The 27,197-nt window shown below is 47.4% G+C and overlaps 1 protein-coding gene across 1 annotated transcript; it reads right to left on the reverse strand.

Moving 5' to 3' along the window:
* Positions 1 to 5,682: 5,682 nt before the first annotated feature.
* LOC134911483 (uncharacterized) lies at positions 5,683 to 21,681 on the reverse strand. Its single transcript, XM_063919667.1, has 2 exons — positions 19,519 to 21,681; positions 5,683 to 5,793 (listed from the first exon to the last, which is right to left on the reverse strand). The coding sequence occupies exon 1, from the start codon at positions 21,372 to 21,374 to the stop codon at positions 20,331 to 20,333; it is 1,044 nt and encodes a 347-aa protein (XP_063775737.1). The 5' UTR covers positions 21,375 to 21,681; the 3' UTR covers positions 5,683 to 5,793; positions 19,519 to 20,330.
* Positions 21,682 to 27,197: the final 5,516 nt, after the last annotated feature.

The raw sequence follows: 27,197 nt of genomic DNA on the forward strand, positions 1-27,197 counted from the left end.
GACTGCTGTGATATTTCATCTTCCTCGCAAAGGACTGTTGGACAGTCAATTGCTTGGTGGAAGTAGTAAAAGTGGTCTTACGATTTCCCCTCTGGGATGACCATCGACTCCCAGCAGCAACAACAGCAGCGCCAGCAGCAGTAGGCGTTACACGCAAGGATGCATCGGAGGAATCCCAGGCAGGAGAGGATTCGTCAGAATTGCCAGTGACATGGCCTGCAGGACTATTGGCATTCCTGGGGAAGGAGGAAATTGACACTGAGGGAGTTGGTGGGGTGGTTTGCGTGAGCTTGGTTACAAGAGGAAGGGATTTACTGGTCAGTGGACTGCTTCCGCTGTCGCCCAAAGTTTTTGAACTTGTCACTGACTTATTATGAATGCGCTGCAGGTGACGTATAAGGGAGGATGTTCCGAGGTGGTTAACGTCCTTACCCCTACTTATTACAGCTTGACAAAGGCAACACACGGCTTGACAAATGTTGTCCGCATTTCTGTTGAAATACTTCCACACCGAAGAACTGATTTTTTTGGTATTTTCACCAGGCATGTCAACGGCCATATTCCTCCCACGGACAACAGGTGTCTCCCCGGGTGCCTGACTTAAACAAACCACCTCACCATCAGAATCCTCCTGGTCAATTTCCTCCCCAGCGCCAGCAACACCCATATCCTCCTCATCCTGGTGTACTTCAACACTGACATCTTCAATCTGACTATCAGGAACTGGACTGCGGGTGCTCCTTCCAGCACTTGCAGGGGGCGTGCAAATGGTGGAAGGCGCATGCTCTTCACGTCCAGTGTTGGGAAGGTCAGGCATCGCAACCGACACAATTGGACTCTCCTTGTGGATTTGGGATTTCGAAGAACGCACAGTTCTTTGCGGTGCTTTTGCCAGCTTGAGTCTTTTCATTTTTCTAGCGAGAGGCTGAGTGCTTCCATCCTCATGTGAAGCTGAACCACTAGCCATGAACATAGGCCAGGGCCTCAGCCGTTCCTTGCCACTCCTTGTGGTAAATGGCATATTGGCAAGTTTACGCTTCTCCTCCGACAATTTTATTTTAGATTTTGGAGTCCTTTTTTTACTGATATTTGGTGTTTTGGATTTTACATGCTCTGTACTATGACATTGGGCATCGGCCTTGGCAGACGACGTTGCTGGCATTTCATCGTCTCGGCCATGACTAGTGGCAGCAGCTTCAGCACGAGGTGGAAGTGGATCTTGATCTTTCCCTAATTTTGGAACCTCAACATTTTTGTTCTCCATATTTTAATAGGCACAACTAAAAGGCACCTCAGGTAAACAATGGAGATGAATGGATACTAGTATACTTATGGATGGACGAGCGACTGCCGACACAGAGGTAGCTACAGCCGTGGACTACCGTACTGTGTCTGCTGCTAATATAGACTGGATGATAATGAGATGAAATCAATATATATTATATCACACTAGTACTGCAGCCGGACAGGTAGATATATTTATTATGTAATGACTGATGACGGACCTGCTGGACACAGTCAGCTCAGCAGCACCGCAGACTGCTACAGTAAGCTACTATAGTAGTATGTATAAAGAAGAAAGAAAAAAAAAAAAAAACCACGGGTAGGTGGTATACAATTATGGATGGACGAGCGACTGCCGACACAGAGGTAGCTACAGCCGTGGACTACCGTACTGTGTCTGCTGCTAATATAGACTGGATGATAATGAGATGAAATCAATATATATATATATATATAATATCACTAGTACTGCTGCCGGACAGGTATATATATTTATTATGTAATAACTGATGATGGACCTGCTGGACACTGTCAGCTCAGCAGCACCGCAGACTGCTACAGTAAGCTACTATAGTAGTATGTATAAAGAAGAAAAAAAAAAAAAAAAACACGGGTAGGTGGTATACAATTATGGATGGACGAGCGACTGCCGACACAGAGGTAGCTACAGCCGTGGACTACCGTACTGTGTCTGCTGCTAATATAGACTGGATGATAATGAGATGAAATCAATATATATATATATATATATAATATCACTAGTACTGCAGCCGGACAGGTATATATATTTATTATGTAATGACTGATGACGGACCTGCTGGACACTGTCAGCTCAGCAGCACCGCAGACTGCTACAGTAAGCTACTATAGTAGTATGTATAAAGAAGAAAGAAAAAAAAAAAACCACGGGTAGGTGGTATACAATTATGGATGGACGAGCGACTGCCGACACAGAGGTAGCTACAGCCGTGGACTACCGTACTGTGTCTGCTGCTAATATAGACTGGATGATAATGCGATGAAATCAATATATATATATATAATATCACTAGTACTGCAGCCGGACAGGTATATATATTTATTATGTAATGACTGATGACGGACCTGCTGGACACTGTCAGCTCAGCAGCACCGCAGACTGCTACAGTAAGCTACTATAGTAGTATGTATAAAGAAGAAAGGAAAAAAAAAACCACGGGTAGGTGGTATACAATTATGGATGGACGAGCGACTGCCGACACAGAGGTAGCTACAGCCGTGGACTACCGTACTGTGTCTGCTGCTAATATAGACTGGATGATAATGAGATGAAATCAATATATATATATATATATAATATCACTAGTACTGCAGCCGGACAGGTATATATATTTATTATGTAATGACTGATGACGGACCTGCTGGACACTGTCAGCTCAGCAGCACCGCAGACTGCTACAGTAAGCTACTATAGTAGTATGTATAAAGAAGAAAAAAAAAAAAAAACCACGGGTAGGTGGTATACAATTATGGATGGACGAGCGACTGCCGACACAGAGGTAGCTACAGCCGTGGACTACCGTACTGTGTCTGCTGCTAATATAGACTGGATGATAATGAGATGAAATCAATATATATATATATATATATATATATAATATCACTAGTACTGCAGCCGGACAGGTATATATATTTATTATGTAATGACTGATGACGGACCTGCTGGACACAGTCAGCTCAGCAGCACCGCAGACTGCTACAGTAAGCTACTATAGTAGTATGTATAAAGAAGAAAGAAAAAAAAAAACCACGGGTAGGTGGTATACAATATTATATATATATATTATATACAATTATATATATATATATATATATATATATATTAAACTGGTGGTGACTGGTGGTCAGGTCACTGGTCACACTATCAGCAACTTGCAAGTAGTACTCCTAAGCAGACAATCACAATATATATTATACTGGTGGTCAGTGTGGTCACAATGGCAGTGTGGCACTCTGGCAGCAAAAGTGTGCACTGTACGTTATATGTACTCCTGAGTCCTGCTCTCAGACTCTAACTGCTCCCCACTGTCAGTGTCTCCCCCACAAGTCAGATAATATACAGTCACACTATCTATCACTTCAGCAAGTAACTAGTACTCCTCCTAATGCTCCCCAAAATTACTACTGTGTCTCTCTCTACTGTCTCACTCTCTTCTCTATAAACGGAGAGGACGCCAGCCACGTCCTCTCCCTATGAATCTCAATGCACGTGTGAAAATGGCGGCGACGCGCGGCTCCTTATATAGAATCCGAGTCTCGCGATAGAATCCGAGCCTCGCGAGAATCCGACAGCGGGATGATGACGTTCGGGCGCGCTCGGGTTAACCGAGCAAGGCGGGAAGATCCGAGTCGCTCGGACCCGTGTAAAAAAACATGAAGTTCGGGCGGGTTCGGATTCCGAGGAACCGAACCCGCTCATCCCTAACTTTAACATCTCAGTCGATGCTCACAAACACTGCAGCTCAGAATCATTATGTGGCCTCTCCTCGTCTCTGCCATGAGAATACCAGGATCAGCCCTACTACTCCTACATCTGAGAACATCAGGACTGCCCACGGGACTATCCCTCAAGCTGAGCAGGGAACTGAGGGGGGAGAGCACCAGGACCAGGCTCATTTCCATCAGACAGTAGTGTGCTCCCCACATTCTCAAACCCACCAGCACTGCTCCCATGAGACCAGGACATTTATAATGTTATCAAAATAATGATATTACAGTTTTCCTCCATCAGTTGATTATCTGCAAATGTGTTCTTACTGTGTGCCTTTCCCCCCTTTCTGAGTACTACTACTGTGTGCTATTCCTGTAATGTGTGCCTCCACTGATTGCACACCTTGCCAGCAGCAACCTATGCAGTGCACCCCACATGGTTGACTTAGATGGTTCCTCTGCGGGCAGGATATATTTAACATGGATCTTTTCATACAGGGTTTATCATACTACTACACAAGTGTCAGTTTTCCCATATATACATGGCTCGCCTCCCACAGTGTAACCTTCATAGTGCGCGCAACATGGCTGCCTTATCTGGTACGTTTGTGGATGGGATGGAAAATACTTAGACCTGACTGTTTTGTTGGGCCCTTACTCTGAGCATTAGGACACTGCAACAACCCCATTTTGTGTCATCTCTTCTAGGGGTAGACTATCCCACCCAGGGTACTCCTATGCAGTGCCCCTAAGATGGCTGCCTCACCTGGCACAGTACCTTGTGAGGGTGGAATAAATAACCCATGGAAGTTATTACCCAACTTGCCTAGACCAATCCTGTATTACAAATGGAGCCTCACACATGCTAGGTATGTCAGTATACTTTTCAATATATGCTTTAGGTTAGTATAATATACACTGTAATATGAGCTATTAAGGATTAATAATAATAATTATCTACATGTGCTTCATTGGGTAGTTCTATCTAAAGAATTCTGACACCGCTTAGGTTTTTAAACTTTGCACTTGCACTTTATGATGTGATTATCGCTGATTATATGTCCTTTTATTGTTTATTTTATTGTTTGTTCCTACCCAGGTGATGGACAGAGGAAGCGCTGGCATCTGAGGTTGCTGAGCAACCCGCTGACGTCACAATGTGTGCCCAGCGCTAGCCGTGACCCGGACTTCAGGACTACCTGCTGCCCGCCCAGCGTCTTAGCTGGCCTTACTTAAGGTAAGATTGTGACACAGTTTGTGTTTTTAGGACACATAGAGCACAACACCTTGAGAAAAACGTCCTGCGTGACGTTGAAATATTGGTGGCAGTGATGCTTATATAATTTTTATTGATGTGAATACACGATTGATTGGAATTGAAAAAACACACGAGTGCTGCCTGGTTCTTATTTTACATAGGAGAGTGCTGAAAGAGACCACCACAGAAGTTCGGAACCTGTTTTGGCTATATATATATATATATATATATATATATATATAAGGCAGGAAAAAACGGCTGGCACTCAGAGACTTGCAAAAACGACTCAGACTAAGTGGTTAAATGCCAACGTTTCAGGGGATAACCCTTTTATCAAGTCTTGATAAAAGGGTTATCCCCTGAAACGTTGGCATTTAACCACTTAGTCTGAGTCGTTTTTGCAAGTCTCTGAGTGCCAGCCGTTTTTTCCTGCCTTATACTGACTTCAGCTGGCAGGGCACCGGAGCAGCTTTCAGCCTTCAAGTACAGAGTGCCGAACACCACCTCCATTTATATATATATATATATATATGTATATATATATATATATATATGCAAACAGTCGGCAGCACTCAAAAAAGAATCAAACAGGTAGAGGGATGTGCTTCAACGTTTCGAGGACTTTATTTCCTTGTCATCAGGATAAACAAACAGGTAAAAACTTACGTTTAAATCCCCTCACCGCACCACGTGGATTCGGCTGGTTCCGGAAGACAGAAGACGGCGCCCACGTATGACGTCATCATCCACTCCCCGTCACCATAACAACCAAGCAACATACACTGTGACAAATAAAAACAGCATTGAGAGCGTGCAGCAGCACATCGGGAATACTCAAATAATTACCATTAATATGCATATAAAATAATGCTTCTATATTACAATATTGACCCGTATAAGCAACACATGGAACTGAAAGTAATATTCACCAATTAACACAATAATGACAATCAGAACAGAAAGCGTCAAGTTACCGGCTCCAGCCTAATGCACACATATATCAGATTTATAGGATTTTTATATATTTTTTTAACAGTACCTAGATCAAATTTACGGTAAGTCACAGATAATTGCATGAAAACACGTATGGCTATATATTAATGACAGCAAATCCACTCTCATAGAAAACTGTGAAGACCTAAGGTTTCATTAAGGCCCCTCGGGGATAATGTATTCAGTCTATAGATCCAGCGTGATTCGCAGCGTAAAAGCGCAAGTGATCTATCACCCCCTCTCCGTGTAGGGGGAACATGATCGATAATCATGTACCTAAGCGCTGATAAATTGTGACCAGCTTTCACAAAGTGCCGTGCAATTGGTTGATCACTATAACCTTTCTCCAAGGCAGTTCTGATAGACAATCTGTGTGTGGCCATGCGCTCACACAAAGTCCTATCCGTTTTGCCCACGTAGCTGAGGCCACATGGGCAGGTGATCATATAGATAATGAACTTCGTGGTGCATGTCACACGGTGTCTAATCAGAAATTTCTTGCCGCTATAGGGATGTCTAAAACTGTCACTCGCTTCCATATAGCTGCAGGTTGTACAGTTTAGACACCTACAACAGCCATTTTTTCTGGCCAAAAATGTAAATTCAGAGGTCTCCATTTTAGAAATATCAGTCTTGACCACCCAGTCGTATATATTTCTCCCCCTGGTATAGCATGGCATCACAGACTTATCTTTTAAATTTAAAGACTTATCAGTACCAACTATAGGCCACAACTTTCTAGTGATGGATCTAATATCATCACTTTTATCATTTATCAAGATATTTCTGATTAGCCTGATGAAAATGCCATAATAAAGGCATTGAAACGTTGCAAATCTATTTGCCTGTATGTGAAATTCTTTTCGACTGGAGTGCCGCACTATTTGACTGCATATATATATATATATATATATACACACATACGCACAGTGGTCGAAGTGGGGCGGTATATGGCGGTATGGTATACCGCCACTTCTTCCACTGACTCGGAAATGAGCCCATGAAAGTGCTGCAGGAGGCGAGGGAAGTGGCCATCCTGCTGCACATGGTGTTCCCCGTCCCTGCGCGGCAGCCGGCGGCTGTGTAGAGCACTGTAGTAGCTCACAGCCGCTTACCGCTGCCTGCCGCCTGTGCACACCGCTCACCAGCCTCCCGCCCGACGCCGCCAGCAGCCCACAGCTCACTGTTGCCAGCAACAAATGAGGTAATGTTCCCCTGCTGTCACTGTCGTCACTCTCCCTGTCGTCACTGTCGTCACTCTCATTGTCGTCACTATCGTCACTCTCCCTGTCGTCACTGTCGACACTCTCTCTCTCCCTGTCGTCACTCTCTCTCTCCCTGTCGTCACTCTCTCTCCCCCTGTCGTCACTGTCTCTCTCCCTGTCGTCACTGTCTCTCTCCCTGTCATCACTCTCTCTCCCTGTCGTCACTCTCTCTCCCTGTCGTCCCTGTCGTCACTCTCTCTCCCTGTCGTCCCTGTCGTCACTCTCTCTCCCTGCCATCACTCTCCCTGTCGTCACTCTCTCTCTCCCTGCCGTCACTGTCTCTCTCTCCCTGTCATCATTGGCTGCCCCTGCTGTCACAATTTCAGCTCATTCAGTGTGCTACAGTGTTAATTTTAGCTCATTCAGTGTGCTACAATGTGAATTTCGGCTCATTCAGTGTGCTATAATGTAAATTTTGGCTCATTCAGTGTGCTACAATGTGAATTTCGGCTCATTCAGTGTGCTACAAGGGGAATTTTGGCTCATTCATTGTGCTACAAGGTGAATTTCGGCTCGTTCAGTGTGCTACAAGGTGAATTTCGGCTCATTCAGTGTGCTATAATGTGAATTTTGTCTCATTACCGTTTGCTATAATGTGAATTTCGACTCATACTGTGTGCTATATTGTTAATTTTGTCTCATTCTGTGTGCTATAATTAGAGATGTGCACCGGAAATTTTTCGGGTTTTGTGTTTTGGTTTTGTGTTCGGTTCCGCGGCCGTGTTTTGAATTCGAACGCGTTTTGGCAAAACCTCACCGAATTTTTTTTGTCGGATTCGGGTGTGTTTTGGATTCGGGTGTTTTTTTCAAAAAACCCTAAAAAACAGCTTAAATCATAGAATTTGGGGGTCATTTTGATCCCAAAGTATTATTAACCTCAATAACCATAATTTCCACTCATTTTCAGTCTATTCTGAACACCTCACACCTCACAATATTATTTTTAGTCCTAAAATTTGCACCGAGGTCGCTGGATGACTAAGCTCAGCGACCCAAGTGGCCGACACAAACACCTGGCCCATCTAGGAGTGGCACTGCAGTGTCACGCAGGATGGCCCTTCAAAAAAACACTCCCCAAACAGCACATGATGCAAAGAAAAAAAGAGGCGCAATGAGGTAGCTGTGTGAGTAAGCTAAGCGACCCTAGTGGCCGACACAAACACCTGGCCCATCTAGGAGTGGCACTGCAGTGTCACGCAGGCTGGCCCTTCCAAAAAACACTCCCCAAACAGCACATGACGCAAAGAAAAATGAAAGAAAAAAGAGGTGCAAGATGGAATTGTCCTTGGGCCCTCCCACCCACCCTTATGTTGTATAAACAGGACATGCACACTTTAACCAACCCATCATTTCAGTGACAGGGTCTGCCACACGACTGTGACTGAAATGACGGGTTGGTTTGGACCCCCACCAAAAAAGAAACAATTATTCTCTCCTTGCACAAACTGGCTCTACAGAGGCAAGATGTCCACCTCATCATCATCCTCCGATTCATCACCGTGTACATCCCCCTCCTCACAGGTTATCAATTCGTCCCCACTGGAATCCACCATCACAGCTCCCTGTGTACTTTGTGGAGGCAATTGCTGCTGGTGAATGTCTCCATGGAGGAATTGATTATAATTCATTTTAATGAACATCATCTTCTCCACATTTTCTGGAAGTAACCTCGTACGCCGATTGCTGACAAGGTGAGCGGCGGCACTAAACACTCTTTCGGAGTACACACTTGTGGGAGGGCAACTTAGGTAGAATAAAGCCAGTTTGTGCAAGGGCCTCCAAATTGCCTCTTTTTCCTGCCAGTATACGTACGGACTGTCTGACGTGCCTACTTGGATGCGGTCACTCATATAATCCTCCACCATTCTTTCAATGGGGAGAGAATCATATGCAGTGACAGTAGACGACATGTCCGTAATCGTTGGCAGGTCCTTCAGTCCGGACCAGATGTCAGCATCAGCAGTCGCTCCAGACTGCCCTGCATCACTGCCAGCGGGTGGGCTCGGAATTCTGAGCCTTTTCCTCGCACCCCCAGTTGCGGGAGAATGTGAAGGAGGAGATGTTGACAGGTCGCGTTCCGCTTGACTTGACAATTTTCTCACCAGCAGTTCTTTGAACCCCTGCAGACTTGTGTCTGCCGGAAAGAGAGATCCAAGGTAGGTTTTAAATCTAGGATCGAGCACGGTGGCCAAAATGTAGTGCTCTGATTTCAACAGATTGACCACCCGTGAATCCTTGTTAAGCGAATTAAGGGCTCCATCCACAAGTCCCACATGCCTAGCAGAATCACTCTGTGTTAGCTCCTCCTTCAATGTATCCAGCTTCTTCTGCAAAAGCCTGATGAGGGGAATGACCTGACTCAGGCTGGCAGTGTCTGAACTGACTTCATGTGTGGCAAGTTCAAAAGGTTGCAGAACCTTGCAAAACGTTGAAATCATTCTCCACTGCGCTTGAGACAGGTACATTCCACCTCCTATATCGTGCTCAGTTGTATAGGCTTGAATGGCCTTTTGCTGCGCCTCCAACCTCTGAAGCATATAGAGGGTTGAATTCCACCTCGTTACCACTTCTTGCTTCAGATGATGGCAGGGCAGGTTCAGGCGTTTTTGGTGGTGCTCCAGTCTTCTGTACGTGGTGCCTGTACGCCGAAAGTGTCCCGCAATTCTTCTGGCCACCGACAGCATCTCTTGCACGCCCCTCTCATTTTTTAAATAATTCTGCACCACCAAATTCAAGGTATGTGCAAAACATGGGACGTGCTGGAATTTGCCCATATTTAATGCACACACAATATTGCTGGCGTTGTCCGATGCCAAAAATCCACAGGAGAGTCCAATTGGGGTAAGCCATTCTGCGATGATCTTCCTCAGTTGCCGTAAGAGGTTTTTAGCTGTGTGCGTATTCTGGAAAGCGGTGATACAAAGCGTAGCCTGCCTAGGAAAGAGTTGGCGTTTGCGAGATGCTGCTACTGGTGCCGCCGCTGCTGTTCTTGCGGCGGGAGTCCATACATCTACCCAGTGGGCTGTCACAGTTATATAGTCCTGAGCCTGCCCTGCTCCACTTGTTCACATGTCCGTGGTTAAGTGGACATTGGGTACAACTGCATTTTTTAGGACACTGGTGAGTCTTTTTCTGAGGTCTGTGTACATTTTCGGTATCGCCTGCCTAGAGAAATGGAACCTAGATGGTATTTGGTACCGGGGACACAGTACCTCCAACAAGTCTATAGTTGGCTCTGCAGTAATGATGGATACCGGAACCACGGTTCTCACCGCCCAGGATGCCAAGGCCTCAGTTATCCGCTTTGCAGCAGGATGACTGCTGTGATATTTCATCTTCCTCGCAAAGGACTGTTGGACAGTCAATTGCTTGGTGGAAGTAGTAAAAGTGGTCTTACGACTTCCCCTCTGGGATGACCATCGACTCCCAGCAGCAACAACAGCAGCGCCAGCAGCAGTAGGCGTTACACGCAAGGATGCATCGGAGGAATCCCAGGCAGGAGAGGACTCGTCAGAATTGCCAGTGACATGGCCTGCAGGACTATTGGCATTCCTGGGGAAGGAGGAAATTGACACTGAGGGAGTTGGTGGGGTGGTTTGCGTGAGCTTGGTTACAAGAGGAAGGGATTTACTGGTCAGTGGACTGCTTCCGCTGTCGCCCAAAGTTTTTGAACTTGTCACTGACTTATGATGAATGCGCTGCAGGTGACGTATAAGGGAGGATGTTCCGAGGTGGTTAACGTCCTTACCCCTACTTATTACAGCTTGACAAAGGCAACACACGGCTTGACAAATGTTGTCCGCATTTCTGTTGAAATACTTCCACACCGAAGAGCTGATTTTTTTGGTATTTTCACCAGGCATGTGAATGGCCATATTCCTCCCACGGACAACAGGTGTCTCCCCGGGTGCCTGACTTAAACAAACCACCTCACCATCAGAATCCTCCTGGTCAATTTCCTCCCCAGCGCCAGCAACACCCATATCCTCCTCATCCTGGTGTACTTCAACACTGACATCTTCAATCTGACTATCAGGAACTGGACTGCGGGTGCTCCTTCCAGCACTTGCAGGGGGTGTGCAAATGGTGGAAGGCGCATGCTCTTCACGTCCAGTGTTGGGAAGGTCAGGCATCGCAACCGACACAATTGGACTCTCCTTGTGGATTTGTGATTTTCGAAGAACGCACAGTTCTTTGCTGTGCTTTTGCCAGCTTAAGTCTTTTCATTTTTCTAGCGAGAGGCTGAGTGCTTCCATCCTCATGTGAAGCTGAACCACTAGCCATGAACATAGGCCAGGGCCTCAGCCGTTCCTTGCCACTCCGTGTGGTAAATGGCATATTGGCAAGTTTACGCTTCTCCTCCGACGATTTTATTTTAGATTTTGGAGTCCTTTTTTTACTGATATTTGGTGTTTTGGATTTTACATGCTCTGTACTATGACATTGGGCATCGGCCTTGGCAGACGACGTTGATGGCATTTCATCGTCTCGGCCATGACTAGTGGCAGCAGCTTCAGCACGAGGCGGAAGTCGATCTTGATCTTTCCCTATTTTTGGAACCTCAACATTTTTGTTCTCCATATTTTAATAGGCACAACTAAAAGGCACCTCAGGTAAACAATGGAGATGGATGGATACTAGTATACTTATGGATGACGAGTGACTGCCGACACAGAGGTAGCTACAGCCGTGGACTACCGTACTGCGTCTGCTAGTATAGACTGGATGATAATGATATAAAAAATATATATATATCACTACTGCAGGACAGGTATATATTATATAATGATGGACCTGCTGGACACTGTCAGCAGCAGACTCCTAAACTACTAGTATGAAGAAGATAGAAAAAAAAAACCCACCACAGGTAGGTATACAATTATGGACGAGCACTGCCGACACAGAGGTAGCTACAGCCGTGGACTACCGTACTGCATCTGCTAGTATAGACTGGATGATAATGATATAAAAAATATATATATATATCACTACTGCAGGACAGGTATATATTATATAATGACGGACCTGCTGGACACTGTCAGCAGCAGACTCCTAAACTACTAGTATGAAGAAGATAGAAAAAAAAAACCCACCACAGGTAGGTATACAATTATGGACGAGCACTGCCGACACAGAGGTAGCTACAGCCGTGGACTACCGTACTGCGTCTGCTAGTATAGACTGGATGATAATGATATAAAAAATATATATATATCACTACTGCAGGACAGGTATATATTATATAATGACGGACCTGCTGGACACTGTCAGCAGCAGACTCCTAAACTACTAGTATGAAGAAGATAGAAAAAAAAAACCCACCACAGGTAGGTATACAATTATGGACGAGCACTGCCGACACAGAGGTAGCTACAGCCGTGGACTACCGTACTGCGTCTGCTAGTATAGACTGGATGATAATGATATAAAAAATATATATATATCACTACTGCAGGACAGGTATATATTATATAATGACGGACCTGCTGGACACTGTCAGCAGCAGACTCCTAAACTACTAGTATGAAGAAGATAGAAAAAAAAACCCACCACAGGTAGGTATACAATTATGGACGAGCACTGCCGACACAGAGGTAGCTACAGCCGTGGACTACCGTACTGCGTCTGCTAGATTAGACTGGATGATAATGATATAAAAAATATATATATATCACTACTGCAGGTATATATTATAATATAATGAATGACGGACCTGCTGGACACTGTCTGTCAGCAGAATGCGTTTATAGAATAAAAAAAAAAACACCACACGAGTGTTTAACTTTTTCATGCAGACAATATACTGGTGGTCACTGGTCAGTCACACTGGCAGCAAAAGTGTGCACTGTTATGTACTCCTGCTATAACTGCTCCCCAGTCTCCCCCACAATTAAGCTGTGTGAGCAGTGAGCACTCAGCACAGTCAGATATACATAGATGATATTATCATGCAGCACACTGAGGCTGAGCACAGATATGGTATGTGACTGTGTATCGTTTTTTTTCAGGCAGAGAACGGATTTTAAATAATAAATAAAACTGGTGGTCACTAGTATAACTATCAGCAAAACTCTGCACTCTCTGAGTACTCCTAATGCTCCCCAAAATTACTAAAATTAAATTACTAGTAAATCAAGTGTCTCACTCTCTATCTAAACGGAGAGGACGCCAGCCACGTCCTCTCCCTATCAATCTCAATGCACGTGTGAAAATGGCGGCGACGCGCGGCTCCTTATATAGAATCCGAGTCTCGCGATAGAATACGAGCCTCGCGAGAATCCGACAGCGGGATGATGACGTTCGGGCGCGCTCGGGTTAGCCGAGCAAGGCGAGAAGATCCGAGTCTGCCTCGGACCCGTGTAAAAAGGCTGAAGTTCGGGGGGGTTCGGATTCCGAGGAACCGAACCCGCTCATCTCTAGCTATAATGTGAATTTCAGCTCATACCGTGTGCTATAAAGTGAATTTTGGCTCATTCTGTGTGCTATAATGTGAATTTCGGCTCATTCTGTGTGCTATAATGTGAATTTTGGCTCATTCTTTGTGCTATAATGTGAATTTCGGCTCATTCTTTGTGCTATATTGTGAATTTTGACTCATACCGTGTGCTATAATGTGAATTTCGGCTCATTCTGTATGCTATCATGTGAATTTCAGCTCATACTGTGTGGTATAATGTGAATTTCCGCTCATTCTGTGTGCTAAAATGTGAAAGGGGCACTAGTACTAGGTAGCATAAGGGGTCCTACTATTGTGGTGCATAATGTGTATAAGGGGTATATGGTGTGGTAAACTACACTGAAGGATACGCTTCCTTTTGAGTGGCCACATCTCCTTCCCTGGAGGTGCTTGCATAATTGCAACCTTCACTTTTCCATACCCCCACTTCAAAATTTCCGCTTCGACCACTGTACACATAGGCGTGCGCAGCACATTTTATTAGGGGGTGCACCGTTGGAGGGGCGTGTATAGCACCATCTATTGACGGTCAACGCAATATAAAATATCCACCCTTGTACCAGTCCTAATAAAGCAGATACATTGTCAGATGTTGTGGTGTGCACCAAACAAACACCCCTGATGGCACTCACTGCAATTACACTGCTCCTACTCAGCCTGGTCTGGCTCCCCCTCTTTCCTCTGCAAGCTGCAGCAGCTTACTTACAAGTCAGTCACTCACTCACACTGACAGTCGCGCACTAGTACTGCTGCTGCCGGAAAAACGAGTGATGTTTCAATGCTGCTGCGGACCGCCTACCGGTATTGAATTTGTCTTCCTAAGAGGAATGCTGGCTGCATGCTGATCATCATCAGTGGCTGGCGTTGGCATAGCATAGAAGGAGAGAGGTGGGCGGGTGTGACGGGTGGGCGTGCTAGCAGCATGACGTAATCACGTCACATCACGATGTTTTTGTACATGGAAGTGGAGCCGGGAGATTGAAAGCCAGTGGCAGTGGCACCGTTGATTAACCCAGGCGTCCGGTCAGTAATGCAAAATGCAGTCCTGACAGGGTGCAGCACAGAGGGGACAATAATCAGCCAGCTTGCTGGGCGATCGCTGCATCAGGCATGTGAGATCGGGGTGCCAGTCATTAGGGGTTGCCTGCGCGCACCAGGCACCACCCCTGCGCACACCTATGACTGTACATAGGTAAAATATATATATATATATATATATATATTCCATAGACAAAAAACCTTACGGTTTCACAGGTCCCATTAAGGCTTCTTACACATGATCTGGCATTTCAGAAACCTGTTGTGACTCTTCCACTCAAACTCCAAAAAGCAATGAAATTCCGATTATTAAGGCTGACGCCTTAATGGACGTGTTCCTTGCGCAATACAGATATGGTATGCCATCACAGCCTGTGGGTAAGTTTAGATTCAGCACTCTCACAGAGTGAGATTGCTGTCACTCACACAATGGTGGAGCTGCTAATTCACAGATTTGTGTGCTCATTGGAATACACACATGCAGTCTATGAAACTGAAGGTCTGAGCGGAAGACAAAGATGCTCGGATGAGGTAAGAATGTTGTTGATTGGAGGGAGAAGACAGAGCATTGTGGATGGGGGTGTGTGGATCGAGGGAAGACTAAGTAGCATTGATGGGTGGGGACAAAGAAACACGGGATAATTCAGACTGCAGCGACCGCAGTCTAAATTAGTTTGTGGGGTGCGAATGCGCAATGGCCGCACTGTGCATGCGTACCCGGGAGCCCAGTGAGGGGAGGGGGAGGGCCTGACATGCGGGGCGGACAAGCCCTGTGCTGGGCGTCACATCGCATGTTAGAGTAAATGATTGTAGATGTGCGAAATTTGGCATATCTACAATCAATTCTGAATTGATTGTAGATGGGGGGTTAAGACAGATGGGGGAAAGACAGTTGCACAGATGGTGAGGAGACAGCTGCGTGGATGGGTGGACAGTGCCGTGTGGATGAGGGGGAAAAAGCAGCACAGATGTGGGAGGGGTAAGAGCAGTATAGATGGAAATAAATGGCATGGATGAGGAAGGCAGAGCAGCATGGATGAGGGGAATACAGTCCCAACATCAGAGGGGATAAGTATTTTTACCTCCCCTTGGGGGGTGGCAGCTAGGCCTAATCCTTGGGTGGGTTGGATAGGGAACCCCCCCCCCCCCCCCCCAATAGTGACCCACGAAACTTACCTTCAGGATGACAGCTATATGAATAGGGTAAGAGTGGTGTGGATAGGGGGTAGATTAAGCAGCAAGTATGGGAAGGGAGACAGAGCGGTGCAGATGGGGGAAATGGTGCAGATGGGTTGAAAACACTGGCACGGATGGGTAGAAAACTGGTGCAGATGGGAGAGAAGACAGTGTGCCCTGTACTGGAGGAGACAGAGTGACGTTGAAGAGGGAAACACTGAGCAGCACAGAGAGAAGGAAACGGTGATACAGACAAGGCACAGGTGGGGAAAGACAGATGGTACAGATAAGTTAGTACAGACTAGCACAGATGGAAGAACACAGCAGTAGGGATTGGGGAAGACAGGGCAGCATGGGGGTGTATAGGGGAAGTAAGTGTAGATGCATAGACCGTAGATGGGGTATTATAGTTTTAGCAATTAACCAAGATGTTTGAGGGAGCTAAATCTGTAGACTAAATGAGATGGATGTATGGAGTGAGAAGGCTGTTGTAAAATGGTGGGATTGTTGTGGTGACCGAATGGGATGGTTGTGGGCACTGTGTGGGATGGGAGCTCCACAACACTGCTCAGACCTTCAGTTGCATAGACTGCATGTGTGTATTCCAATGAGCACACAAATCTGTGAATTAGCAGCTCCACCATTGTGTGAGTGACAGCAATCTCACTCTGTGAGAGTGCTGAATCTAAACTTACCCACAGGCTGTGATGGCATACCATATCTGTATTGCGCAAGGAACACGTCCATTAAGGCGTCAGCCTTAATAATCGGAATTTCATTGCTTTTTGGAGTTTGAGTGGAAGAGTCACAACAGGTTTCTGAAATGCCAGATCATGTGTAAGAAGCCTTAATGGGACCTGTGAAACCGTAAGGTTTTTTGTCTATGGAATTTCATAGCTTTTTTTCAATTTATTTTTTGTAATTCAGAAATGTAAAATTTCACTGTAAGAATAAACATTTGATTTTTTTTAAATGTTTAACAATAACACACCCCTGGCAACAAGCATTTCCCCTGGCCACAAGCATTACAAACCCCTGAAATGAGTATGACACCTGTCCCAGAGCATGAAATCCCTGGCAATGAGCAAGACAGCAAGCCTAAGAAACCCCAGGGAACAAGCATGACACCCAGCGTGTAGAAGCTTTACTGTAGGGCATAATGTATCACGAGCATTAAAGTGTGGGGCATATGGTGCAGTGTGGGGCTTAATATGGTGAAATTTTTTTTTTTCCTGTGGTGGCCAAGGTCTGTTGGTGCATGGCCAAAAACTGGGGTGTAAGGTAGTCTTTTCTGGTGAGGTCATGCCCATTTTAATGAGCACACGCCCCTTGCCTGGAGCACAGCATTATGCAGCTTTTACATTTCCACAATGGCGGAACAGCGAAAGAGACACAGACCACGGGCAGCATGAGAGAGAGAGAAAGACCAGGGGCAGCAAGAGAGAGACAGACAGACCAGGGGCAGCGAGAGAGACAGAGATACCAGGGCCAACGAGAGAGACAGAGACAGACAAAGGAAGTGGCGGAATTAGAGAATAGTGGGCCCAGGTGCAACAATATGCATTGGGCCCCTCTCCCTTACTAAAATTAGGGATCGCATGAACCACAAAAAAAACTGTAAGTGGGTGACTGAAGTAGGGGAGACAGGGAGATAGTATGCAAGTAAGGCAAGAGCGACAGGTAGATAGTGGGTGACTGAGGCAGGGGTGACATGAACATAGTGGGTGACTGAGGCAGGGGTGACAAGTAGAGAGTAGATGACTGAGGCAGGAGTGACAGGTAGAGTTGGTGACTGAGGCAGGGGTGACAGGGAGATAGTGGGTGACTGAAGCAGGGGTGACAAGGAGATAGTGGGTGACTGAAGCAGGGGTGACAGGGAGATAGTGTGCGAGTAAGGTAGGAGTGACTGGTAGATAGTGGGTGACTGAGGCAGGGGTGACAGGGAGATAGTGGGTGACTGGTGAGGCAGGGGTGACAGGGAGATAGTGGGTGACTGAAGCAGGGGTGACAGGGAGATAGTGGGTGACTGAGGCCGGGATGACAAGTAGAGAGTAGATGACTGAGGCAGGGGTGACAGGGAGATAGTGGATGACTGAGGCAGAGCTGACAGGGAGATAGTGGGTGACTGAGGCAGGGGTGACATGGACATAGTGGGTGACTGAGGCAGGGGTGACAAGTAGAGAGTAGATGACTGAGGCAGGGGTGACAGGGAGATAGTGGGTGACTGAAGCAGGGGTGACAGGGAGATAGTGGGTGACTGAGGCCGGGATGACAAGTAGAGAGTAGATGACTGAGGCAGGGGTGACAGGGAGATAGTGGATGACTGAGGCAGAGCTGACAGGGAGATAGTGGGTGACTGAGGCAGGGGTGACATGGACATAGTGGGTGACTGAGGCAGGGGTGACAAGTAGAGAGTAGATGACTGAGGCAGGGGTGACAGGGAGATAGTGGGTGACTGAGGCCAGGGGGACAGGGAGATAGTGGGTGACTGAGGCAGGGGTGACAGGTAGAGTTGGTGACTGAGGCAGGGTGAGAGTGGGTGACTGAGGCAGGGGTGACAGGGAGATAGTGGGTGACTGAGGCAGGGGTGACAAGTAGAGAGTATATGACTGAGGCAGGGGTGACAGGGAGATAGTGGGTGACTGAGGCAGGGGTGACAGGTAGAGTTGGTGACTGAACAGGGGTGACAGGTAGAGTTGGTGACTGAGGCAGGGTGAGAGTGGGTGACTGAGGCAGGGGTGACAGGGAGATAGTGGGTGACTGAGGCAGGAGTGACATGGACATAGTGGGTGACTGAGGCAGGGGTGACATGGACATAGTGGGTGACTGAGGCAGGGGTGACATGGACATAGAGGGTGACTGAGGCAGGGGTGACATGGACATAGTGGGTGACTGAGGCAGGGGTGACAAGTAAAGAGTAGATGACTGAGGCCGGTATGACAGAGAGATAGTGGGTGACTGAGACAGGGGTGACAGGTAGAGTTGGTGACTGAGGCAGGGGCGACAGGGAAATAGTGGGTGACTGAGGCAGGGATGACAGGGAAATAGTGGGTGACTGAGGCAGGAGAGACAAGGAGATAGTGGGTGACTGAGGCAGGGGTGACAGGGAGACAGTGGGTGACTGGGGTGGTCTTCTGTTTGCCGGTGGCCGGACTCCTAACGATCAACATACTGGCGCCGGAATCCCGACCGCCGGCATACCGACATCTTTTTTCCCTCTTGGGGGTCCATGAGCGCCCTGGAGAAAGTATAGATAGATGGCGAGCCACCGTGCTCATTTGCGCTTGCCCGGGTGTAGCAGGGTATGCTGGCGGCCGGGCTCCCGTCGACCAGCATACTGGCGCCGGAATCCCGACCGCCGGCATACCGACAGCTGGGCAAGCGCAAATGAGCCCCTTGTGGGCTCGCCATGCTGCGGGCACGGTGGCTCGCCACGCTATCTATACTTTGACTGAGACAGGGCTGACAGGGAGATAGTGGGTGACAGGTATAGAGTGACTAAGGCAGAGGTGCAGAAAGATGGCGGCCGCAGTGTGCGACCCTGTCCCAGTGGTTTCCCTCCCTGGGTCCCCACTCACCTCACACTGTGATCCAGGCTCTCTCTTTAAGCAGTGCAGCAGGTGTGCGAGCACACCTCGGGAGGACATGAGAAGGCAGCAGCAGCACCCTCCACATATGGTACTCTCCGCGATGTAATGGTCAGGCCGGCCCTGTATATACACTCACATAGTAAAAGACAAACATATAGCAAAACATACATACACACATATGACAAAACACACAAACAGCTAAACACACATAGCAAAAAAGGAGATTTTACTCACCGGTAAATCTATTTCTCGTAGTCCGTAGTGGATGCTGGGGACTCCGTAAGGACCATAGGGAATAGACTGGCTCCGCAGGAGATAGGGCACTCTAGAAAAGAATTAGGTCTACTGGTGTTCACTGGCTCCTCCCTCTATGTCCATCCTCCAGACCTCAGTTAAGGAAACTGTGCCCGGACAAGCTAACATTACAAGGAAAGGATTTTGGAATCCAGGGTAAGACTCATACCAGCCACACCAATCACACCGTATAACTTGTGATAACCAAACCCAGTTAACAGTATGAACAATACAAAACATCAGATAACCTGATGTAACATAACATAACCCTTTGTTAAGCAATAACTATATACAGTATTGCAGAAGAAGTCCGCACTTGGGACGGGCGCCCAGCATCCACTACGGACTACGAGAAATAGATTCTTATTTTCTCTAATGTTCTAAGTGGATGCTGGGGACTCCGTAAGGACCATGTGGATTATACCAAAGCACCCAAACGGGCGGGAGAGTGCGGATGACTCTGCAGCACCGAATGAGCAAACTCAAGGTCCTCCTCAGCTAGGGTATCAAACCTGTAGAACTTTGCAAATGTGTTTGATCCCGACCAAGTAGCTGCTCGGTAAAGTTGTAATGCCAAGACCCCTCGGGCAGCCGCCCAAGAAGAAGCCCACCTTACTTGTGGAATGGGCCTTTACTGATTTCGGAGGCGGCAATCCAGCCGCAGAATGAGCCTGCTGAATCGTGTTACAGATCCAGCGAGCAATAGTCTGCTTTGAAGCAGGAGCACCCAACTTATTGGATGCATACAGGATAAACAGCGACTCCATTTTCCTGACCTTGGCCGTTCTGGTCACATAAATCTTCAAAGCCCGCACTACATCTAGTAACTCGGAATCCTCCAAGTCCCCTGTAGCCACAGGCACCACAATAGGTTGGTTCATATGAAATGATGACACCACCTTGGGCAGAAATTGTGGACGGGTCCGCAATTCTGCCCTGTCCATATGAAAAACCAGATAGGGGCTTTTATGTGACAAAGCCGCCAATTCCGACACATGCCTGGCTGAGGCCAGAGCCAGCAGCATAACCACCTTCCACGTGAGATATTTTAACTCCACAGTTTTTAGTGGTTCAAACCAGTGTGATTTTAGGAAACCCAACACCACGTTAAGATCCCAAGGTGCCACTGGAGGCACAAACGGGGGCTGTATATGCAGCACTCCCTTCACAAAGGTCTGAACTTCAGGAAGAGCTGCCAGTTCTTTTTGAAAGAAAATGGATAGGGCCGAAATCTGGACCTTAATGGATCCCAATTTTAGGCCCAAAGACACTCCGGATTGTAGGAAATGAAGGAACCGGCCCAGCTGGAATTCCTCTGTAGGAGCCCTCCGGGCTTCACACCAAGCAACATATTTTCGCCATATACGGTGATAATGCTTAGACGTTACAACCTTCCGAGCCTTTATAAGCGTAGGAATAACCTCATCCGGAATCCCCTTTTCTGCTAGGATCCGGCGTTCAACCGCCATGCCGTCAAACGCAGCCACGGTAAGTCTTGGAACAGACAGGGCCCCTGTTGTAACAGATCCTGTCTTAAGGGCAGAGAACATGGGTCCTCTGTGAGCATTTCTTGCAGATCCGGATACCAAACTCTTCTTGGCCAATCCGGAACAATGAGAATTGTTCTCACTCCTCTTCTTCTTATGATTCTCTGTACCTTGGGTATGAGAGGAAGAGGGGGAAACACATAAACCGACTGGAACACAAACGGTGTCACTAGTGCGTCCACAGCTATCGCCTGAGGGTCCCTTGACCTGGCGCAATACCGCTGTAACTTTTTGTTTAGACGGGACGCCATCATGTCCACTTGTGGCAGTTCCCACCGGTCTGACACCTGTGTGAAGACTTCTGGATGAAGTACCCATTCTTCGGGGTGGAGGTCGTGCCTGCTGAGGAAGTCTGCTTCCCAGTTGTCCACTCCCGGGATAAACACTGCTGATAGTGCTCTTACATGATTCTCCTCCCAACGAAGAATCCTGGTGGCTTCTGTCATCGCCACCCTGCTCCTTGTGCCGCCTTGACGGTTTACATGAGCCACTGCGGTGATGTCTGATTGAATCAGCACCGATTTGTCTCGAAGCAGGTTTACTGCCTGACTTAGGGCGTTGTATATGGCCCTTATTTCCAGGATGTTTATGGGCAGACAAGTCTACTGACTTGACCACAGGCCTTGGAAATTTCTTCCCTGCGTGACTGCTCCCCACCCTCGGAGGCTCGCATCCGTGGACACAAGGACCCAGTCCTGAATGCCGAATCTTCGGCCCTCGAGAAGGTGAGCACTCTGTAGCCACCACAGCAGAGACACCCTTGCCCTGGGGGATAGGGTGATCAGCCGCTGCATCTGTAGATGTGATCCGGACCACTTGTTCAACAGATCCCATTGAAAGGTCCTCGCATGGAACCTGCCGAAGGGAATGGCCTCGTATGATGCCACCATCTTTCCCAGGACTCGCGTGCATTGATGCACTGACACCTGTCTTTGTTTTAATAAGTCTCTGACTAAGGTCATGAGCTCCTGAGCCTTCTCAGTCGGGAGATAAACCCTCTTCTGGTCTGTGTCCAGAATCATGCCCAGGAAGGGCAGACGAGTCGTAGGGATCAACTGCGACTTTGGGATATTCAGAACCCAGCCGTGTTGCTGTAACACCTCCTGAGAGCGTGCTACACTGATCAGCAACTGTTCGCTGGACCTCGCCTTTATAAAGGAGATCGTCCAAGTACGGGATAATTGTGATTCCTTGCTTTCGCAGGATCACCATCATTTCTGCCATTACCGTGGTAAAATAAGATTTTACTTACCGATAAATCTATTTCTCGGAGTCCGTAGTGGATGCTGGGGTTCCTGAAAGGACCATGGGGAATAGCGGCTCCGCAGGAGACAGGGCACAAAAAGTAAAGCTTTTCCAGATCAGGTGGTGTGCACTGGCTCCTCCCCCTATGACCCTCCTCCAGACTCCAGTTAGGTACTGTGCCCGGACGAGCGTACACAATAAGGGAGGATTTTGAATCCCGGGTAAGACTCATACCAGCCGCACCAATCACACCGTACAACTTGTGATCTAAACCCAGTTAACAGTATGATAACAGCGGAGCCTCTGAAAGATGGCTTCCTTCAACAATAACCCGAATTAGTTAACAATAACTATGTACAATTATTGCAGATAATCCGCACTTGGGATGGGCGCCCAGCATCCACTACGGACTCCGAGAAATAGATTTATCGGTAAGTAAAATCTTATTTTCTCTATCGTCCTAGTGGATGCTGGGGTTCCTGAAAGGACCATGGGGATTATACCAAAGCTCCCAAACGGGCGGGAGAGTGCGGATGACTCTGCAGCACCGAATGAGAGAACTCCAGGTCCTCCTTAGCCAGAGTATCAAATTTGTAAAATTTTACAAACGTGTTCTCCCCTGACCACGTAGCTGCTCGGCAAAGTTGTAATGCCGAGACCCCTCGGGCAGCCGCCCAAGATGAGCCCACCTTCCTTGTGGAGTGGGCCTTTACAGATTTAGGCTGTGGCAGGCCTGCCACAGAATGTGCAAGTTGGATTGTGCTACAGATCCAACGAGCAATCGTCTGCTTAGACGCAGGAGCACCCATCTTGTTGGGTGCATACAATATAAACAACGAGTCAGATTTTCTGACTCCAGCTGTCCTTGCAATATATATTTTTAATGCTCTGACAACGTCCAGTAACTTGGAGTCCTCCAAGTCACTTGTAGCCGCAGGCACTACAATAGGCTGGTTCAGATGAAATGCTGACACCACCTTAGGGAGAAAATGCGGACGAGTCCGCAGTTCTGCCCTGTCCGAATGGAAAATCAGATATGGGCTTTTGTAAGATAAAGCTGCCAGTTCTGACACTCTCCTGGCCGAAGCCAGGGCTAGAAGCATGGTCACTTTCCATGTGAGATATTTCAAATCCACCTTCTTTAGTGGTTCAAACCAATGAGATTTTAGAAAGTCCAAAACCACATTGAGATCCCACGGTGCCACTGGAGGCACCACAGGAGGCTGTATATGTAGCACTCCCTTAACAAAGGTCTGGACTTCAGGGACTGAAGCCAATTCTTTTTGAAAGAAAATCGACAGGGCCGAAATTTGAACCTTAATAGATCCCAATTTGAGACCCATAGACAATCCTGATTGCAGGAAATGTAGGAATCGACCCAGTTGAAATTCCTCCGTCGGAGCACTCCGATCTTCGCACCACGCAACATATTTTCGCCAAATTCGGTGATAATGTTGCACGGTTACTTCCTTCCTTGCTTTAATCAAAGTAGGAATGACTTCTTCCGGCATGCCTTTTTCCTTTAGGATCCGGCGTTCAACCGCCATGCCGTCAAACGCAGCCGCGGTAAGTCTTGAAACAGACAGGGACCCTGCTGAAGCAAGTCCCTCCTTAGAGGTAGAGGCCACGGATCTTCCGTGATCATCTCTTGAAGTTCCGGGTACCAAGTCCTTCTTGGCCAATCCGGAACCACTAGTATCGTCCTTACGCCTCTTTGCCGTATAATTCTCAATACTTTTGGTATGAGAGGCAGAGGAGGAAACACATACTCCGACTGGTACACCCAAGGCGTTACCAGCGCGTCCACAGCTATTGCCTGCGGATCTCTTGACCTGGCGCAATACCTGTCCAGTTTTTTGTTGAGGCGAGACGCCATCATGTCCACCATTGGTCTTTCCCAACGGGTTACCAGCAAGTGGAAGACTTCTGGATGAAGTCCCACTCTCCCGGGTGAAGATCGTGTCTGCTGAGGAAGTCTGCTTCCCAGTTCCATACTCCCTGGAAGTTTCTTCCTTGTGTGACTGCTCCCCAGCCTCTCAGGCTGGCGTCCGTGGTCACCAGGATCCAATCCTGTATGCCGAATCTGCGGCCCTCCAATAGATGAGCACTCTGCAACCACCACAGAAGAGACACCCTTGTCCTTGGAGACAGGGTTATCCGCAGGTGCATCTGAAGATGCGACCCTGACCATTTGTCCAACAGATCCCTTTGGAAAATTCTTGCGTGGAATCTGCCGAATGGAATTGCTTCGTAAGAAGCCACCATTTTTCCCAGGACTCTTGTGCATTGATGTACAGACACCTTTCCTGGTTTTAGGAGGTTCCTGACAAGCTCGGATAACTCCTTGGCTTTTTCCTCCGGGAGAAAAACCTTTTTCTGAACCGTGTCCAGAATCATCCCTAGGAACAGCAGACGAGTTGTCGGCATTAACTGGGATTTTGGAATATTCAGAATCCACCCGTGCTGTTTTAGCACTTCTTGAGACAGTGCTAATCCCATCTCTAGCTGTTCTCTGGACCTTGCCCTTATTAGGAGATCGTCCAAGTATGGGATAATTAATATGCCTTTTCTTCGAAGAAGAATCATCATCTCGGCCATTACCTTTGTAAAGACCCGAGGTGCCGTGGACAATCCGAACGGCAGCGCCTGAAACTGATAGTGACAGTTTTGTACAACGAACCTGAGGTACCCCTGGTGTGAGGGGTAAATTGGAACGTGGAGATACGCATCCTTGATGTCCAAGGATACCATAAAGTCCCCCTCTTCCAGGTTCGCTATCACTGCTCTGAGTGACTCCATCTTGAACTTGAACTTCTTTATGTACAGGTTCAAGGACTTCAGATTTAGAATAGGCCTTACCGAGCCATCCGGCTTCGGTACCACAAAAAGAGTGGAATAATACCCCTTCCCTTGTTGTAGAAGAGGTACCTTGACTATCACCTGCTGAGAGTACAGCTTGTGAATGGCTTCCAAAACCGTCTCCCTTTCGGAGGGGGACGTTGGTAAAGCAGACTTCAGGAAACGGCGAGGTGGATCTGTCTCTAATTCCAACCTGTACCCCTGAGATATTATCTGCAGGATCCAGGGATCTACCTGCGAGTGAGCCCACTGCGCGCTGTAATTTTTGAGACGACCACCCACCGTCCCCGAGTCCGCTTGAGAAGCCCCAGCGTCATGCTGAGGCTTTTGTAGAAGCCGGGGAAGGCTTCTGTTCCTGGGAAGGAGCTACCTGTTGCTGTCTCTTCCCTCGACCTCTGCCTCGTGGCAGATATGAATAGCCCTTTGCTCTCTTATTTTTAAAGGAACGAAAGGGCTGCGGTTGAAAAGTCGGTGCCTTTTTCTGTTGGGGAGTGACTTGAGGTAGAAAGGTGGATTTCCCGGCTGTAGCCGTGGCCACCAAATCTGATAGACCGACTCCAAATAACTCCTCCCCTTTATACGGCAAAACTTCCATATGTCGTTTTGAATCCGCATCGCCTGTCCACTGTCGCGTCCATAAAGCTCTTCTGGCCGAAATGGACATAGCACTTACCCGTGATGCCAGTGTGCAGATATCCCTCTGTGCATCACGCATATAAAGAAATGCATCCTTTATTTGTTCTAACGACAGTAAAATATTGTCCCTGTCCAGGGTATCAATATTTTCAATCAGGGACTCTGACCAAACTACCCCAGCACTGCACATCCAGGCAGTCGCTATAGCTGGTCGTAGTATAACACCTGCATGTGTGTATATACTTTTTTGGATATTTTCCATCCTCCTATCTGATGGATCTTTAAGTGCGGCCGTCTCAGGAGAGGGTAACGCCACTTGTTTAGATAAGCGTGTTAGCGCCTTGTCCACCCTAGGAGGTGTTTCCCAGCGCTCCCTAACCTCTGGCGGGAAAGGGTATAATGCCAATAATTTCTTTGAAATTATCAGCTTTTTATCAGGGGCAACCCACGCTTCATTACACACGTCATTTAATTCTTCTGATTCAGGAAAAACTATAGGTAGTTTTTTCACACCCCACATAATACCCTGTTTAGTGGTACCTGTAGTATCAGCTAAATGTAACGCCTCCTTCATTGCCAAAATCATATAACGTGTGGCCCTACTGGAAAATACGGTTGATTCGTCACCGTCACCACTGGAGTCAGTGCCTGTGTCTGGGTCTGTGTCGACCGACTGAGGCAAAGGGCGTTTCACAGCCCCTGACGGTGTTTGAGTCGCCTGGACAGGCATTAATTGATTGTCCGGCCGTCTCATGTCGTCAAACGACTGCTTTAGCGTGTTGACACTATCCCGTAGTTCCATAAATAAAGGCATCCATTCTGGTGTCGACTCCCTAGGGGGTGACATCCTCATATTTGGCAATTGCTCCGCCTCCACACCAATATCATCCTCATACATGTCGACACACACGTACCGACACAGCAGACACACAGGGAATGCTCCTAACGAAGACAGGACCCACTAGCCCTTTGGGGAGACAGAGGGAGAGTTTGCCAGCACACACCAAAAGCGCTATATATAACAGGGATAGCCTTATAATAAGTGCTCCCTTATAGCTGCTTTATATATATCAAAATATCGCCATA

The sequence above is a fragment of the Pseudophryne corroboree genome, chromosome 4 (genome assembly GCF_028390025.1).
Source record: "Pseudophryne corroboree isolate aPseCor3 chromosome 4, aPseCor3.hap2, whole genome shotgun sequence".
Classification (NCBI taxonomy): Eukaryota; Metazoa; Chordata; class Amphibia; order Anura; family Myobatrachidae; genus Pseudophryne; species Pseudophryne corroboree.

Coding starts and splice junctions, on each gene's coding strand:
- LOC134911483 (XM_063919667.1), bottom strand. CDS start 21,374: ATGTTCTCTGCCCTTAAGACAGGATCTGTTACAACAGGGGCCCTGTCT.